This window comes from Archocentrus centrarchus, chromosome 17 (genome assembly GCF_007364275.1).
Source record: "Archocentrus centrarchus isolate MPI-CPG fArcCen1 chromosome 17, fArcCen1, whole genome shotgun sequence".
Classification (NCBI taxonomy): Eukaryota; Metazoa; Chordata; class Actinopteri; order Cichliformes; family Cichlidae; genus Archocentrus; species Archocentrus centrarchus.
In genome coordinates, this window is record NC_044362.1 from 35459794 (window position 1) to 35479221 (window position 19428).

The window sequence follows — 19428 nt, forward strand, 5'->3', positions numbered from 1 at the left end:
GTATCCCCTCGGCTTGCTGCCTGTACGTTGGAGTTTTCACTGGTGGATGAGAAAGTTGCTTCCCTGCGCCTTCAGGCCAAGGAACAGATCGTGACTGTTTGCACTTATGCACTGAATGACAGTTCAGGGTACCCACCCTTCTTGGAGTCACTGGGCGGGGTGCTGAAGGGTGCTCATTCTGGTGACTCCATCATCCTATTGGGAGACTTAAATGCTCACTTTGGCAATGACAGTGAGACCTGGAGGGGCGTGATTGGGAGGAACTTCCTGCCTGATCTGAATCCAAATGGTGTTTTGTTATTTAATCTTAGAAACATGGTGTCTAACCAGATACTTACTCTGGATGGCATTACTTTGGCCTCCAGTAACACTGTGAGAAATCTTGGAGTCATTTTTGACCAGGATATGTCCTTCAATGCACATATTAAACAAATATGTAGGACCGCTTTTTTGCATTTGCGCAATATTTCTAAAATTAGAAACATCCTTTCTCAGAGTGATGCTGAAAAGCTCATTCATGCATTTATTACTTCTAGGCTGGATTATTGTAATTCATTATTATCAGGCTGTCCTAAAAGCTTTCTGAAAAGCCTTCAGCTGATCCAAAATGCTGCAGCTAGAGTACTGACAGGGACTAGAAAGAGAGAGCAGATTTCTCCCATATTGGCTTCTCTTCATTGGCTCCCTGTTAAATCTAGAATAGAATTTAAAATTCTTCTCCTCACATACAAGGTCTTGAATAATCAGGCACCATCTTATCTCAAAGACCTCATAGTACCATATCACCCCAACAGAGCACTTCGCTCTCAGACTGCTGGCTTACTTGTGGTTCCTAGGATACTTAAGAGTAGAATGGGAGGCAGAGCCTTCAGCTTTCAGGCGCCTCTTCTGTGGAACCAGCTTCCAGCTTGGATTCGGGAGACAGACACCCTCTCTATTTTTAAGATTAGGCTTAAAACTTTCCTTTATGATAAAGCTTATAGTTAGGGCTGGATCAGGTGACCCTGAACCATCCCTTAGTTATGCTGCTATAGGCCTAGTCTGCTGGGGGGTTCACATAATGCACTGTTTCTCGTCCACCTTATTTACTTTGTTTATACTCCACTCTGCATTTAATCATTAATTGATATTAATCTCTGGCTCTCTTCCACAGCATGTCTTTCTCTCCCCTCAGCCCAACCGGTCGCGGCAGATGACCGCCCCTCCCTGAGCCTGGTTCTGCTGGAGGTTTCTTCCTGTTAAAAGGGAGTTTTTCCTTTCCACTGTCGCCAAGTGCTTGCTCATAGGGGGTCGTTTTGACTGTTGGGTTTTCTCTGTATTATTGTAGGGTCTTTACCCACAATACAAAGCGCCTTGAGGCGACAGTTTGTTGTGATTTGGCGCTATATAAATAAAATTGAATTGAATTGAATTGAATAACAGGTCATAACAAGAAAAATAAAGGAACTTGTAATAATTTGTTTAACTAGATGGTGAATCATAAAACAGATAAATTATATAACTTGGCAATGATACACTTGAGTTTAAATGTCTTCACTCAATATAACACTACAGTGCTGTTGTGATGTATCTGATAAGTCTGATCAGATGCAGCATCCTGTAAGTAACGGTTATCCAAAAGGATATCATTTAAAAGTAAAATTTCATGGTTTTTATATGTGGTTTGACTGCTGTATTTTTTAAACATACTGAACACAAAATTCATGTCATTCAGCTGTGAGGATGGAGAGGAAGAGAGAGGAAGGATCAGGACAGACAGGGGAAGGCAACAGGTTGGTCTAATATTAAATAGAAGTGTAGGAAAAGCTGTAATGTGTGACGGGTGTGTGTGTGTGTGTGTGTGCACATTTTTTTTTTAATTGGGGCGGGGGGGGGGGGGGGGGGGGGGGGGGGTCAGCAACTAAAAATGTGTCCGCATTTTTGTTTTTTATATAGCACTTTTCTACTCTAGTTTGAGCTCTCAAAGTTCTTTATACAACATTCATTCACCCATATTCATACAAGCAGTTCTTTAAAGGGTTATGTGCTTTCTCTTTTTTTCTTTTTATGTCTGGGGGTTATGTGCTTTCTATCCAATATTCACATACATTTATACTCCGACAGCTGCATTGGAGAGCAACTTGGTGTTTTTTATCTTGCCCAAGGATACTTTGGCATGAAGACTGGAGGAATCAAACCACCAGCCTTCCAATTAGTGGGTGACTTGCACTACCTCCTACGCTACTGCCACACAAGGTGGCAGTAGCTCAGGAAGAATAATTACCAACTATAAACAAAACCCCTGCCGATCACAGTCAACCCCTCCGTCCCTGGTCAATTGAACACTTTCTTCTCTAATTTTGATAACAGCACCCCTCACACACCTTCAACCCCCTTCAGGAAGAGGGGCATCCAATGGTATTGCATCAGTACCAGGTTAAGCAGGCTTTGCTTAACATTAATAGCAGGAAGACAACTGATCCAGACGGGGTCCCAGGACATGCACTAAAGGCTTGTGTCTTCACTGACATATTCAACAGGTCACTGAAGGAGGCCACAGCTCCCACCTGCTAGAAGACAGCAACCATCATCCCAGTCCCAAAGCGCCCAGCAGTCACATGTGTTACAGTTGCGTGCCATTTTGTCTCTCTCTCTCTCTTACAGGGGCATCTCCTCCCAATCAGGGCTGCAGGATAAAAGGAGGCGGTATAGGAGGTGGCACCGGAGAGAGGAGATAGTGGTGGTGAAGCAGTCTGTGGTGTTGGCGGTTTGAGCAGCTGTAGTGTGGAGAATCATTTGTCTGTGGGTTGACCACTGATGTGCTCTGGGGTTCTAGTTCTGGGTGTGGTTGCTTTGGCTGCCAGTGCCAGTGTGCTTGACGTGTTTTTTTTTCTTTTGTCCCCTAACAGGAAGAGTGGCGTCTCCCGTTTGGGAGATTGTTTTGTGTTTTTCCCCTTTAGAGGTTTTTTGTCTCCTGTTTGGGGATTGTTTTGTGTTGTGGCTCATTTTGTGGCATTTCCTTCAAATAAACATTATTTATTTTTACAAACAATTCTGTTCTTTTTGGTTCCTTTCCTGATCGTGTGTTGCTCCCTTGTCCTCTAGGCCCGTGGGACGTAACACATGCTTAAATGAATATTGGCCAGTTGCATTAACACCAATAGTCATGAAATGCATGATAATGAATCGCATCAAGTCCTCTGTCCCTCCTGACCTGGACCAGTACCACTTTGCCTATAAAACCAACAGATCCAGCTCCATACTGCAGTGACACACTTGGAGAACCCCAGCACTTAAGTGAGGATACTGTTTGTCAACTTCAGCTCGGCCTTTAACGCTGTCCACTTGGGCAAGCTGGTTGACAAGTTGCTGACACTGGGCCTGGACTACCACCTCTGTAGCTGGATTAAGGATTTCATCTCCAACAGACCACAGCACATGAGACTTGGAGACCTCTACTCATCTAACATTCTCTTCAACACCGGCACCCCCCAAGGCTGCGTTCTCAGTCCACTACTCACTTTTTTACAGGGACGGCAATTGATCTAAAACCTCATTAAAATTAAAGATAAACTGGATCTTAATGATATAAAAGAACCAAAGGAGTGGAAGTTATATTCTTCAACAATATCAAATAGCATTTTTACTCTTGTATTTTTAAAAATCTTTTTAAAAGCTTTTATATGTGATAGAAAACCATTGAAAAAAAGCATAGAAATTAGAGGAAATTTTCATAAACTTGAAGTTATGTAAGTATGCTTTTCCTAGAACCAAAATGCTGCTTACTAAAAAGTCATCTTTTTCATTGTCCATAATAAGACCATAAATTATGTCCTTTTGACAGAACTTTTGTAGCTGAGGTACTTTAGGAAACAGCCAATCGTAAATGTCAGGCTACAAAGCTTCAGAAAACATACAATGAAAAAACAAATGATCAATAGATTCAATCAGTCACAGAATATACAACAGTTCACTTCAAAGCCCAGTCACTGGTGCAAAAAGTCATTAGATGGATTGAATCCATTCAAAATCTTAAAATGAATTTCTTTTGCCTTTGGAGCCACAGGGAATTTTAAATATTTAGTTCTTAAAGTATGAATTGAGTTTTTGGGAAATATTTGAGAAAGTGAGTTCTTATAGGACTGAGTAGGATATAAGGTGTAGCAGAATAAGTATTTTGTTTGGGATTGAAATTTCAGTAAAGTCACATTTTCCAATTAGTATTAATGGAAACTGAGGCGAGAGAGAGTGGAGGCTGTTAACAATCCTCTAATCAAACTCCAAACAGAATCAAGAATTGCTTTGGTTATAGTTCTATATGTCTTAGCATTACAGAGATTACAATATTTAAGGCAAAAATAATTATAGGATAAAGTGCATCCAAAATTGTCTGTTAAGTGAACTGGTGACCAAATACCTTTATCTAGCCATTCCTTGTTGCACAGCAATTTGCCTCTGATAATAACATACAAAGGATTGGAAGTCATCAGGTCATTTTCCACTAAGACAGACTCATTTGTTTGATAGAAGGATCCATACCAGTAGATGGTGGTAATGCACCACCTCCCAGTTTTCCAGCCGCCAATAACTGTTTAATGTCATCTACCGGAACTTCACCGTGTGGCACCAGGCGGAAGTAAACAAAGGAAAGGTGCTATTAGCGTTAGCTGTGAAGGTATGCGAGTAAGCAGGAAGTGGGTTGTGTTGCGGTGTGTGAGCTGAATATCTGAGCTATTGTAGCAATGCCTTCGGTTCAGTATCTGAGAGAGTTTATCAACGAGCGACTAACTGCTGTTGCTGAAGAAATATTTTCAGAGTTTGAAAAAACGATCGTCCAGTACGAGGAAGAGATCGACCGACAGCGCAGACTGCTGGATATCACCTGGAAACCCGAAATAAAGCTGCGCAGGACAGGTGAGTCACTCTGAGGTGCTCCATAAACTCACATGGAAATGGGACTCCTGGGGGATCCTGATCAGAGCTCTGCTGCGTTTATTTTAAAGCTGCCGGGATTTTTCAGGTCTCAATAATCTGAATGTATCTCTCTCTAATCCGGTTTAACGAGCTCCCAGTTCCCACTCTGCGCTATGGTGTTCCAGGTTAACTGGCTGGTTTCATGTGGTTTGTTTCCACTCTCCGTGTTGCAGGTGTCGGCATCCGCAAGTTTTTCATTTTCAGCCGGTGCTGTCGTCTGCCTATCGGTGTATCATCCGGGTGCACAAAAAAAAAATAAATAAAGTTAAAGCCTCGAGCGGCGATGATCGGGCCGTGCCGCGCTCGGAGGTTGTCGCGGGCTCACCTGGATGCTGTCAACCTTGCAGGCTACTCGTTCTTTGTGTCGTTCGGCCGCTGAACATCTCCCGCGTCCACTTACGGTGGCCCAGAGGTGACAGGTCAAATACAAAAGCCGCAACACAAATACAAATGCTGCAAGGGATATAGAAAACCACAACGGAAGTGACGCAGCATAAGTTCTTTTTTGTTTTGTTTTTTCAGAACTTTCAATAAAGACGGTAATTGTAATGAACAACTCAAGGAGTCTGTGGAGACGATTTAATAGAATATAGTTGAAGTTATAGCTTCCAATTCGGGAGTTTCTGAGCGATCAAGTCTCCGTTTTTTGGACCGTACTGTCGCTAAGCAGCGCAAGTTATCTGAAATTGCTTCATTGTGTCGCAGTGAGAAGCCGACTCCCACAGCCACTTTTCATCCCGAAGCCCTGCTGGGACTTCAATCTATACTTTTCATGAACTTGACAGATGTCCTCAAGTAGCTCATGGCACCTGTGTGATAAAGAACGTCACCAAATTCATAAACTATTTCATCCGAAACTGCCGGTGATTTAAATCTTTGCCACTTATAAAGTTCACTGTCTGTGTTGCGGTGCTTATGACACGTTCTGTCTGCTGTGTGACGCAGTGATGCACTGTCAGCTCACCTGTGCAGGTCTCCCTCTGCTTCTTCTCCCATATCGAACATAGCAGGCGAGGAAAAGAAACACACGGTTTACCTCCGATGTTAGCAATCAGGTCCTTTGCATTGCTCCTGTTTTGAAAGATCCATTCTCCACTTTTCATTTGGCCTTTTTTTTTTTGCGGGGGGGGGAGCTTCTCTTCATGTTGTTTCATTCAACAGGCAGTTACTTATGTTGCAGGTTGCGTCACTTCCGTTGTGGTTTTCTATTTCCGTTGTGGCTTTTGTATTTGTGTTGCGGCTTTTGTATTTGTGTTGCGGCTTTTGTATTTGACCTGACACCTCTGGGCCACCGTATCCACTAGGTGGCGACGGCGAGCGCCCACTATTTAGGGGCTCGATACACGGGGAGTGAGGTCGCTCGCTCTCCATTCATTTCCCATAGAGCTTGTGCGATGAGGGGACAATCGCTTGCCCTCCTCCAGCGAAGCGGCCGGCGACATTCGTGCATGTGAAATTTCGAGCTCGTACACGTAGACGTGCACACGCGACCAACATTCTACTTTTGTTGCTGTGCGTGGCACTTAACCAATCAGCGAGGGTTTCATTGACAGACCAATGAGCGGAGAGTATGTTACATGCTGCAGTCTGCAACCACTTTCAGCATGAAGGAAAGCATCATTTTAGCCGTGTTTGACTTTCCTATATTATGACACTTCAAGCAGTGATTATGAGTTACACATAAAAGGCAGACATATGGAAACTTGTTGACCTTAAATAGAAGGATAGAGAGGACTTTTGTGATACGATAACGATGAACCCAAGGTTGTCTTTTTCTTTTGTAGAGAAGACTTAACAGCAAAATTTCTGTCAGTTCCAGTAAAATCTCCTGACTCCTCATCTTTATTGCCTTGTCTGACACGGACTGCTTTGAAAATGTCAAAATCTGTCCTATTTCATAAATAATCAAATTTCTTGGAGACAAGTGACGTGAGAGGGCGAGTCACAAAGCTGCCATCACTGTGTTCGTGTTAGGTTTCACCCCAGTGGTGATGCGGGCCATTTGTCGCTGTCGTTTGTTGCTCCCCGTGTGTTGAGCCAATTAAAGTGTTATGATGCTGTAAGAGCCATTTTCTTTTCTTTCTTTGTATTGTGTGTTTGGACACTAGGGGGGACTTAGTTTATGAGTTATTGTATTTATATTGGAAGGGGTTCTTTCATTTTGGGGGGCATTAATGGTGGGGCCAAAACAGTTTTTTAACGTGCAATTTGTGTCAGGTATGCCAGCATTTACAATGTTCAGTTAGGCTGCATATACTGTTCAACAAAAGCGACGAGAACTACATGTTGCTGGTCACAAATAATAAAAGAAAGTGAAGACAAAGATAGTGAAATCATCAGTGTGTGAGTACATCGCTGTGGAGCATGCGTCAGAATCAGCTCAAGTTAATGCCGAGTATCAGCATAGGAAAGCTGATACAGATGCTTTATGTAATCCCTGCACCATCAATGAAATTGTAATGATCATAGCATGATGATTATCAGTGTACTACTGATTTCCTGTCCCCACTAGGTGGCGGTATGAGTGCGATACAAAGCTGGTAGATGGGTGTGTCCAGACTCATTCATCCTGTCATGAAGTATGTGCAGTTTGGGATAGATTGGCCAATGTATTTTTGAGATGTGACAATTTGGTGTCTTGTGGTATATGATTGAAATCCCATATTCAGAGGGTTGCTACATCAACACCATTTGAGATTCTATAAAACCTTGAATAACTTTTGATGGGTGATGATCTGGAGCCATTTTGGTCTCACTGGGTCAAATGCCCTAGGAGGAGATGATTCAGATAGCAGGCATGAAAATGGCAAAAATTGACACCTTAAATTGAAGATGGCTGACTTCCTGTAGGGTTTCGGGTATGGATCCAAGAGACTTTTTTGCACGTCTTAGGATGTTAGATGAGCCTGCGTAATTTCAGATATGTAGATAAAATGTAGCTCCGGGGCTATGCATAAAACATGGGATTACATGATATTTCCAGGTCCCACTAGGTGGTGCTGTAATGTTTAGGGACTTTATGCATATCCATGTGTTCAGGGCAGGAGACTTATCAAACCACTGAGGTTTGAGGCAGATTGGGCAATGTGGCTTTGAGTTACAGCCCTTTTTGTCTTCATGGTGAAAAATCGAAATTTGACATTCCTCCAGGGTCATGCCCTTTGGCGAAAAGTCACAGTTTTGAAAACCGTGTAAGACCAACTCCTTAAGGCTTTCCAGCCGAAAACTCAAAGCTTCAATTATAGTGCCCACTCCTGGAAAAGTGCGATGTTTTCAGTTACACACATGCATGCACACGCTCACATACCTCAATGATCTGAAGCATCTTTGCATTGTTTGAGGCACACGTTATGACCAAATATCATGATATCAGGTTCTGTTTACAAATAAAGATCAGAATCAGAAGCAGATTTATTTTGGCCAAGTATATTTACACACACAAGGAATTTGGTTCCGGTTGATGGTGTCTCTCTAGCAGTATACAGTCGCATATAATTCAACACAAATGCTATACTATATACAAATACAAATCTAAGAAAAGGAAGTAAGGTGCAGTATAATTTAAGAACTATGGATGAATGTGTGTTGTGTTATTGAGCAGAGTGCTTAGAAAATATGGCATTAACTGGGTGTGCTTGTGTAACTACTGCTTTTGCGTTAATCTTGATACGACAGCCAGTGGCGGTCCTAGCCTGTTTGGCGCCCTGGGCGAGCATCCCCGCCGGCGCCCCCCCCCCCCCACACACACACACAATAGCGATCGCCGCACTACTACACTTGGGGGGGTAATGAGCGCCTGCTGTGTGGTGTATGTAGCTTTCTGCCATGGTCTGACAGACAGGCTTTAACAGAAGGTCCCCCCACCATCACAGGCACACTCAGAATTTCTTTTAAATTTTTATTTGAAAAAACATGGAAGAAACTGAAATATTACACAGCTTCTGCTTACCTTTATCTTTGCTTGTTTCTCCTCTTCTTCTTTTCTCTTTTTCCTAAACTGTGCACCTGATGGCTTTGACCTTTTCCTTTCCATCTGCCACAATTCGCCACCACCACCGCCCATCCCCAGGGTTGTCAGATCTGACTGACAGTTGCCAGCCCAACACAACAAAACCTCCACTGAAACTCATGTTAATAGCACCAGGTGTGATATATATTTAAATATACAAGCTTTGGGTAACTTGTTAAAATTTTGGCTGCTTTTCACCATATTTGGTAGGTTTTTAGGAAGTTTTTATTGTAAAATTATATATCTATATAATTTTATAATTATATAGAAATATCTATATAATATTCCACCCCAATGTGTTCACAAGCTGCCCAATCTGGCAACACTGCGCCATCCACCAACATTTGTCCAAACTGTCTAGATTCGTATTTGTGTTATTTTTTTTATCAGGATTCGGGTTCACACAAATACTGTGATTTAATGACCATATTTACAGTATTATAAATGAAATTGGCTTTGTGTTCTATCAGTTGTGTGCATCTAATTTTATTAGACGCACAGATTCATTCTGTGGAACATGGGAGGAAAAAAAAAAAAAAAAGAGTCAGTTTTGCATATCTCGCAAAAGTTTTGCGAGATCCTGAGTTACTTTTGCGAGATCTCGCAAAACTTTTCAATATTAGGACATACACTTCGCGTTAATCTTGATATGGCAGTGTCCGTGAGGATGAAAGGTTTGGCGAGAGACTGCCAGCAAAAGTCGCCTTTATTTATAATTCAGCGGTTACTGTTGGCTGTAACCAGGCCCAAACTGTACAGGCATGAATGGATGAACCCGGCTGACAGTCTCACTCTCACGCCATCACTGCTTCACTCGACTCGCACCCCAGGCTGAGAGGAGAAGGGGGCGGGGCAGCGCTGTGTGTGTGACGATCGAGTGAAGCAGTGACAGCGAGACAGAGAGAGAATCCCCCGCCTGCCCTTTTTCTTCTGTTACAACCTGTCTGACCATGGCAGAAAGCTACATGCAATACACAGCAAGCAGAGGGCGCCCATTATCCCACAAGTGGAGCAGTGCGGTAGGCGTTGCTGTGGCGATCGCAATGCGTTGGGGGGAGGGGGGCGGTCATGCCGCCCTAGATGAAATGCCGCCCTGGGCGGCTGCCCATGTCGCCCATATCAGAAACCGCCACTGACGACAGCGTCCGTCATCACGTTGAAAAGACGAGCAAGAGATTGCCAGCAAAGATTGTCTTTAATTCATAACTCAGCAGTAACTGTTGGCCATAACAACACTGAAAATGTGCGAGTATGAACCTGGCTGACTGTCTCGCTCTCGCTCCTTCACTTGTAACCAGCGAATCACCTGAACCAGTCAGGTAATTCATTCCGAGAACGAAGCAGTTGCTGCTTCAGACGTCATATGTCACGTTTTTTTTCGCTCTGAAGCAAGCTTCAAAACAGTGGTTCTCTGGAGTTGTAAGCCCAGGGTTCGAAGCACGTATTGAAGCTTCAGTTTCACACTCTCATCACTAGGTGGCACTGTTACATATTTTAATATTTATTGAAAGTATGTATTCAGGGGTGGATCCCCACCCTACTGAAGAAGTTTGATCCAGATTGGAATATGTAAGGATGTCATGGTCCTGGGCTGGTGGCCCAGTATTCTATGTTCTTGTTATATAGTTCTGTTTTATTATGGTTTCTGTCTTCCTGTGCTGATGTGCTGTCCTTGGGTGTTTAGTCTGGGTGTACTATGTCAGGTGTCAAGTTACTTCCTGTTTTATTTTGGTAGGTTCTTGGTCTGTGTGCTTTGGTTTAGTTTATTTCCTGTACTTCCCTCCCAGCTGTTTTCCATTCGTTCATTACCTTCTGTGTATTTACGTCTTGTGTTTTCCATGCTTGTCGCATCATTGGTTGTTGTCCGCTGTCCGTCTTCCATGTTCAGTCGTGTTAGTTCTAGTGAGTTAAGTCTTGTCAGTTTCGTGTCTCTCCTCCATCTGGTGTATTTCCGGGGAGAGCTCATAGTTATCTTTTGTACAATTGTGTAAATAAACGTGTGAGAGAATCACACCGTCCTGAGTCTGCATTTTGGGGTCCTCCTTCCTGCCTGCGCAGCGGCCAGCCGTGACAAAGGATGAATAAGAGCCAGTCAAAATTTCCTGGCAAATGATCGGAATTCAGTGTGGCATCACGGCCATGCCCCCTGCAAAAAACTCACCATTTTTTAAAATTTAGATTCCCCCTGGTGTGTAGATTAGACAAAACAAATATGAAGTTGATAATAATTAAAACCTGTGAGTTATTAGAGAAAGTTAATTGAAAATGGTGGACTTTCTGTTCGGTGTAGGGCATGGCTCCAAGAGGATTTTGTTGTGCATCTGGACATCTGCAGCAAATTTCATTATTATTATTATTATTATTATTATTATTATTATTATTATTATTATTATTATTTTCTTCTGAGTCGTCTCCATATGGACTTATGATCGTTACTGCAGATTAAATCTGAGTCAGCGAAAAGGGGTCGTTATGCCCTGGCATACTTCCACTGTTGGCAGTGTTGTGCTAAAAAGTGCTTTTTGATGTTTCTGTGTATTATTTTATGTGTAATACATTTGCTTATATTGGTAAACAGACTGTACTCAACAGGATTCATGGAGTTATATATAAAATAAAGAAATCACCTATTTTACAAGTCTCTTTGTGACTCTGGGTTATTGTGCCTACATACACTTAAAAATCTTTATTGAGCTATTATTAAAATGATATCACATTACACTCTGTAAGTATACTCTTAGTAGGCAAGAATTATGCTTCTTCATTGGGTCTTTGCGGGGCTCACGCTGTAACCGGAAACCCCCCTGAATTTGACACAGTAACCTACGGCATAGCCTGACACTTCTGACTAGTGATCAGTGACAGAGTAACATTAATCATCTCAGTATATGCAATAATAATAATAGCATCAATATAAGGACTTGCATATGCCAGCAAATTCCTGAAGGGAGATTGCTGAAACTATCTGAATTACCCTGAGGGAATGAACAAAGAAGAAGGGAAAAGAGTCTAGGTATTTTGTGTGTTTCTGTCTGAACCATAATTAACAGCGATTTTCCGTGTGGTGGGATCTGCACCATCCACAACACAAACACCACAGCCTTGCCAGTATAGCTAGCATAACCAGTATTTGCTGCTAGTATAACCAGTATCTGCTCTGTTGGCTTGAATAATTCTGATTTAGTCTGAACCTGAACATGTTTTCTGTTTGCTCTGGACTGTATTGGGCCAGTCTGACTGGAATTAAGGGCATAGAATTTTTTAGAGACAGTAGAGACACCTCCCTACCAATATTAAATAACGTCCGTTATGTCCCTACCAATCACGGGACATGACGGCAAGGGACAGCAGGGAGATGATCATACCAGTATTTGCTTTGGGGATGTACTTATCACAGCACCGGACTTCGATTTGTCACCAAATACCCCGGAGACCAATTTGACTCATGTTGCTACCAATGTTAATACAAAACCTTTTGAATACATGTGCGAGATGTGTCAGTATGTTGTGGCAGTCACTAAAATGTGAGCAAATTTATTTGGTCTAAATGACTTGGTACTATTTCTTCCTGGTATTATTAGGCATGATAACTAGCACTACCATTCTATCTATTTATTTATTTATTAATTATTTGTTTAATTTACAATCAATTTATTTAGATATTTTTTAATATATTATTTATATATTCAGTATTTCATTTTCAAGTTAGTGTTTATATTCAAGAAATTGTAGAAGTGCACTAGAGTTCAAGGTATTGACTGTTCTTTAAGAGCAAAAAATACAGTGTTTACAAAGTTGTCATTTTTACATGAGTAATCGTGTTAAATAATCATTATTTCAGAATTGACCAAAATAATTGTGATGTTTTTGTTCCATAATCAAACAGCCCTAGGTTTACCATTCAGAATGAATGCTAATATTAATGCGAGAAAAAAAAAGTAGCCAACATAGCTGCTCCTATTGTCCTTCACCCATTAGCTAAAGTATCTGAAATGGTGGAGCTTAGCAAACGTAATCCATGAGAGCTCGTTTCGGACAGGTAAACTAACAGAATCATTACTGTACAAACATTAACAGGTATCAACGATGCACTAACATACCCATCCGGAGCTGATGTCACAGCTCCAGCGTGCCGGCGTTTTAAATGCTGAGCATTGCAGTGATACTGCCGTGGAGGGAAAGCTCTGCTTTGCACAGTCTGTATTCAGCTTTATTTTTTGTCAAATGCTCCCACACCTTTGACAGTCTGTCTCCATTTTCTTTCATTTTATCCACCCTCCTCTCTGTTCCACCATTGTTATGTTGTTCACTTTACTTTCTTCTTCGTTAGTATTGTTGTTAAGGACAGACAATTGAGGCAATACAGCCCCCATATCTTCCTGTAGTGTATTGCAGTTACAAAACCATGTACATGGGTTTAGAATAAGATGTCAACATTCAAATTCCACCTCGACTAATTTTTGCAGTTGACGTCATCGATTATGTTGACGAATTGTTGCAGCACTAGTTCTAGTGCAGCCAACATGAACTTCGACTAAGGACCTGGCTCAGCCACAATGCTTCAACAGTTATAAATGCAGTGATACAAAAATAAATCTGCCATTAATTTTATTCAAAACTGGACCTGCTCTAATCATAGCCTTCTAGGATTCTGAAAAGCAAGCTGAGTCCAGAATCTATCATCATCACTTTTCTTTATTTGTGTGTCCCTTTGTTCCTTCAGATGTCCCACAGCAACATGTGTGTAAGGAGGAGAATCTCAGAAAGCCTCCACAGATTAAAGAGGAAGAGGAGGAACTCTGCAGCAGTCAGGAGGAAGAGGAGCTTGTACTAAAGGAGGAGACTGATACTTTTATAGTGACTACTACTGAAGGAAGTGAGCACAGTGAACCAGAACTAAACACTGACCAGCTCCCCCCTCACAGCTCTGATACATTTATGTTTATTCAGTCCAAATCCAAAGAAATATTTGAAGTTATTAATAATTCTATCCAATATGAAGAGGAGATCGACCATCAGCACAGACTCATGTATATCACTGGGAAACCCAAAATACAGCTCCACATCACAGGTATGGAAAATCTGAATGAACTCACACATGAATGGGACTCCCAGAGGATCCTGATCAGAGATCTGCAGGTTTATTTGGAAGCTGTGAGCAAACAAAGAGCAGATGGAGGACAGGGCTGTGCTGGGCTCTATTCATCCATCCACACAGCAATTAACCTGTCTGCATATATGGTTGATTAATAAGCTGTAGCAGAAGATTGCTGCTACTACTACTACTCCTCCTCAACCTGTGCTTCGAGCATTCTGACAGTGTGATTCGGGGATGTTGATTCATTTAAACTAACATATTCATCCTGCATTAACCAGGTTTCTGTAAGGCAGAATAAATCAACATGTTGATCAATTATTAAATCATTTACTAACAGGGACTTGGAAGAGAGAGACCTAATGTTTAATAATCCACATTTAACTGTTTTACTCTTTGGTGCAGTTGAGGATGCTATATTGTTTTTTTTGTTCTGGAATTTTTATTCTTAAACAGTTTTTTGATGGTTTTTGGTTTGTTTTTTTGGTGGTCTGCGAGCAGGCATTGTCTCTACAGGGATGGGGTTTTGGGGGGATGGCAAGAGGAGAGAAGCTGCAGAAAGGCGTGTAAGACTGCAACTCTGCTTCCTGGTCTCAATGAGAGCTGCTCTATCCAAAGTTATAGATGCCATCTCTCCTAACAAGACCAGGTTTTCCCCAGAAACTTTCCCAATTACCTATAAAGTCCAAATCATTTTTTGGACACCATTCAGACAGCCAGCAATTTAAGGAGAACAGGTGGCTTGACATGTCGCTCCTGTTTAATTGGGGAGGGGTCCAGAAAAAACTACAGAATCTGAGTTTTTGCTAAGTTACACACTGATTCAATATTAACTTTAGTGACCTCAGATTGGCTTACCTGCCAACCTGAATTATTATCTTACCAATTTTATGTTTAGCCTTAGCCAGGAGTTTAAAATTTCCTTGAATGTTGCCTGCTCTGGCCCCTGGAAGACATTCAGCTAGGGTTAGGGTTGCTGGTGTTGCTAGCTTCACATTTCTAAAACCAGAGTCACCAATAACCAGAGTTTGTTCCTTGGCGTGTTGCTGAGTGGGGGAAAAACAATTTGAAACATAAATAGGTTGGTGGTGTACTGGGGGCTTCTGTTGAGGAATGCACTTTCTCCTCACAGTCACCCAGCCGGCTTGCTTTCCCTGCTGCTCTGGATCTGCTGGGGGAGAGCTAACAGCAGCTAAGCTACCTTGGTCTGCATCAACTACAGGGGCCTGGCTAGCTACCGGATTTTCCAGGGTGCGGAGCCAAGTCTCCAATTCATAGAGCACAGCCTCCAAAGCGCCAAACAGGCTACATTTATTACAAGTACCGTTCCTGCTTTAAAAAAAAAAAAAAAAAGGCAGAGTAACTACAGGTGCTGGTCATAAAATTAGAATATCATGAAAAAGTTGATTTATTTCAGTAATTGCATTCAAAAAGTGAAACTTGTATATTCATTCATTACACACAGACTGATATATTTCAGATGTTTTCTTTTAATTTTGATGATTTTAACTGACAACTAATGAAAACCCAAAATTCAGTATTTCAGAAAATTACAATATTACTTAAAGCCAATACAAAAAAAGGATTTTTAGAAATGTTGGTCAACTGAAAAGTATGAACATGAAAATTATGAGCATGTACAGCACTCAGTACTTAGTTGGGGCTCCTTTTGCCTGGATTACTCCAGCAATGCGTCGTGGCATGGAGTCGATCAGTCTGTGGTACTGCTCAGGTGTTATGAGAGCCCAGGTTGCGCTGATAGTGGCCTTCAGCTCTTCTGAATTGCTGGGTCTGGCGTATTGCATCTTCCTCTTCACAATACCCCATAGATTTTATATGTTAAGGTCAGGCGAGTTTGCTGGCCAATTAAGAACAGGGATACCATGGTCCTTAGCCAGGTACTGGTAGCTTTGGCACTGTGTGCAGGTGCCAAGTCCAGTTGGCACCTGATTTCTTCCATAAAGTTGGTCAGCAGCAGGAAGCATGAAGTGCTCTAAAACTTCCTGGTAGACGGCTGCGTTGACCTTGGACATCAGAAAACACAGTGGACCAACACCAGCAGATGACACGGCACCCCAAACCATCACTGACTGTGGAAACTTTACACTGGACCTCAAGCAACATGGATTCTGTGCCTCTCCTCTCTTCCTCCAGACTCTGGGACCTTGATTTCCAAAGAAAATGCTAAATTGACTTTGATCAGAGAACATAACTTTGGAGCACTCAGCAGCAGCAGTCCTTGTTGTCTTTAGCCAAGGCGAGACGCCTCTGACGCTGTCTCTTGTTCAAGAGTGGCTTGACACAAGGAATGCGACAGATGAAACCCATGTCTTGCATACTGTGTGTGGTGGTTCTTGAAGCACTGACTCAAGCTGCAGTCCACTCTTTGTGAATCTCCACCACATTTTTGAATGGCTTTTGTTTCACGATCCTCTCCAGGGTGTGGTTATCTCTATTGCTTGTATACTTTTGTCTACCACATCTTTTCCTTCCCTTCGCCTCTCTATTAATGTGCTTGTACACACAGCTCTGTGAACAGCCAGCCTCTTTAGCAATGACCTTTTGTGTCTTGCCCGCCTTGTGCAAGGTGTCAATGATTGTCTTTTGGACAACCGTCAAGTCAGCAGTCTTCCCCATGATTGTGTAGCCTACAGAACTAGACTAAAGGCTTTAGCTAACTAGAGTGTGGTACCAGGTGTCTTCAATATTGAACCTTTTCACAATATTCTAATTTTCTGAGATACTGAATTTGGGGTTTTCATTAGTTGTCAGTTATAATCATCAAAATTAAAAGAAATAAACATTTGAAATATATCAGTCTGTGTGTAATAAATGAATATAATATACAAGTTTTACCTTTTTGAATGGAATTACTGAAATAAATCAACTTTTTCATGATATTTTAATTTAATGACTAGCACCTGTAAACATCTAACACACAGAGCAGGAAAGTGCAGGAGGGACAGGAGAAGCAGCCATGCTGCTAGTGAGTCAGCTAAGAGCTAACTCAATAGCTATGCTAAGCTAGCAAATTCCTAAAAACACACTAAGTGAGTAATGTGAATATAATTTACAGGTGATTCAGCAGAGAGTGTGCTTTTGGATAAAGCACATGAAGATTACACTGAAATATGTCATTATCTATATTAATCGAGCTACACAGATTAAATAGCTAACAGATACAGCAAAACACCACTGTGCTGAGAAACAGGAACAGGAAGTGATACGATGCCACAGTGAGAGCCAACACCCAGTGACAGCTTTTCTTCATATAGTAATTTCAATTAGACTTTTTCACCTGAAAACTATCTGTCAAGATAAGGCTTTTACAATCGGTTTACTCATGTGTATGTTTCTATTATCACATTACTTTTGCTTATTACCTTTTGTCCAGACATCCCAGAGCAACACGGCTGTAAGGAGCAACAGCTCTATAACCAGGAGGGGAGCTCTGGTCTGGACCAGGAAGGACCAGACCGTCCACAGATTAAAGAGGAAGAGGAGGAACTCTGCACCGGTCATGAGGGAGAGCAGCTTGTACTGAAGGAGAAGACTGATACGTTTATGGTGACTGCTTCTTGTAAGGAAAGTGACCTCAGTGAACCAGAACCAAACAGGGAGCAGCTCCTCTTTCACAGCTCTGTTGTAGCTGAGAGTCAAGATCATGAAGGAAGCAAGAATGTAGATTCAGGATCAAATGGTAACTCAGAGAGTCAGTGTAAATCAGAGACAAGTGAAAAGTCTTTAACATGCAATTTTTGTGGAAAAGCTTTTAAGAATAAGTACAACATGAATCAACATCACAGAATCCACACAGGTGAGAAGCCATTTTCTTGTGAAACGTGTGGGAAAAGTTTTTATGTCTCATCATCACTTAAAAGTCATAAGGCCACCCATACTGGTGAGAAACCATATTCTTGCAAAACATGTGGAAAAGGTTTTACACAGAGAGGTAGTTTGACTATACACATGAGAACACATACAGGTGAGAGGCCGTATCATTGTAAAACATGCAGGAAAATATTCACATGTAGTAGTCATTTGTCAGTGCACGTCAGAACTCACACAGGTGAGAAACCCTACTGTTGTAAAACATGTGGTAAAATGTTCACATACAGAAGTCAGTTGTTTGGGCACATAAGAACTCATACAGGTGAGAAACCCTATCATTGTGAGATGTGTGGGAAAATGTTCACATATAACAGCCATTTGTGCCGTCACATGAAAACTCACACGGGTGAGAAGTTGTAGTCTTGAACTGTTCTAGAGAGAACAACATCCATTCATGTGTTCAGGCTATCAAATTCTTCAGTGAAAATATGATGACTCTTAAGAAGTGTGTTTTAGTTTTGGTTCTATTTATTTATTTATTGGGGTGGGGCTTGTTGAAATACATGGAGTTAAATATTAAGTTTTGTATTTGCTGAGCATAAGTGAATAACGGACAGCTACTGTTGAACTGGAATTAGTGTCTAGTGATATTAAACAATTTATAGAAGCTATTTGTTTTTTAATTCAAAGAAAATGTTGAAGTTTTGTTGACATGTTTATTTGTTTAGGCTTTTTTACATTGGTAGTTACCAAGTTTGTACAGACTCTGTAAAATCCTTGTTTAAAAAGGACAACGGCCAGATGAAGGAAATAACAGAAACAGTAGTTTTAGGATAACAGAGAAGCTTCACCAGAACTACACCAGTAAGAGTGGTGGAAAGTTAAATTTAATGGCGATTTTGAAGAGCTAAAGACAATAAATGTCTACTAATCAATAATAATTGCTTTGACAGTTATAAAGTGGAAAGCTTTGAGGTGATGATTTTTATCCTTCAGGTTCCCTCACCCGGTCACACTTCACAAGATCAAAGGGTGTTATGAGAAGTGTGGGATAAAATGGTTAGAGGAAATTAATTCTTAATTGATTTTTGTCTGGTTGCATTTATAATTTTTGAATAGGTTTTATCGTTGTCAGTTTCTGCATACATTAAATAAAGGACTGAATCTGTAATTAAAGTAAACTCTCCTGTACTCTCTTGAACTCTTGTTTCTTTAAAATATCAGTTGCCTCTCCTCAGTGATGTAAAAATACAGATTGTGTGTCAAATTCAATTCTTTTCATATATGTGTATATTGTTTCAGGTACTGTTTGTTTTCTGTATGTTTCAGCAGTTGGTGAATAATTGTTTTTTTCTACTTATGCCAGGGGTATTCATCTGGCGGCCCAAGGGCCAGAACCTGCCCATCAGTCATTTTGGACCAGCCCACTGCCCATTTACTTCTATTAAATAAAAATTTTAAAAGAAGCTGTGACTAAACTGTAAGCACAGCATGTAGTTCACACTCCTTACAGGTGGTGGCAGTAACGCACCATAGATTA

At 41.4% G+C, this 19428-nt stretch overlaps 1 protein-coding gene across 1 annotated transcript; it reads left to right on the forward strand.

Moving 5' to 3' along the window:
• The first annotated feature begins 4596 nt into the window (after positions 1-4596).
• On the forward strand, positions 4597-19044 carry LOC115796440 (zinc finger protein 227-like). The gene is made up of 3 exons (XM_030752856.1): positions 4597-4893; positions 13686-14033; positions 17452-19044. Exons 1-3 carry the CDS (start codon positions 4722-4724, stop codon positions 18306-18308), a joined length of 1377 nt encoding a protein of 458 aa, XP_030608716.1. The 5' UTR covers positions 4597-4721; the 3' UTR covers positions 18309-19044.
• The last annotated feature ends 384 nt before the right edge of the window (positions 19045-19428 follow it).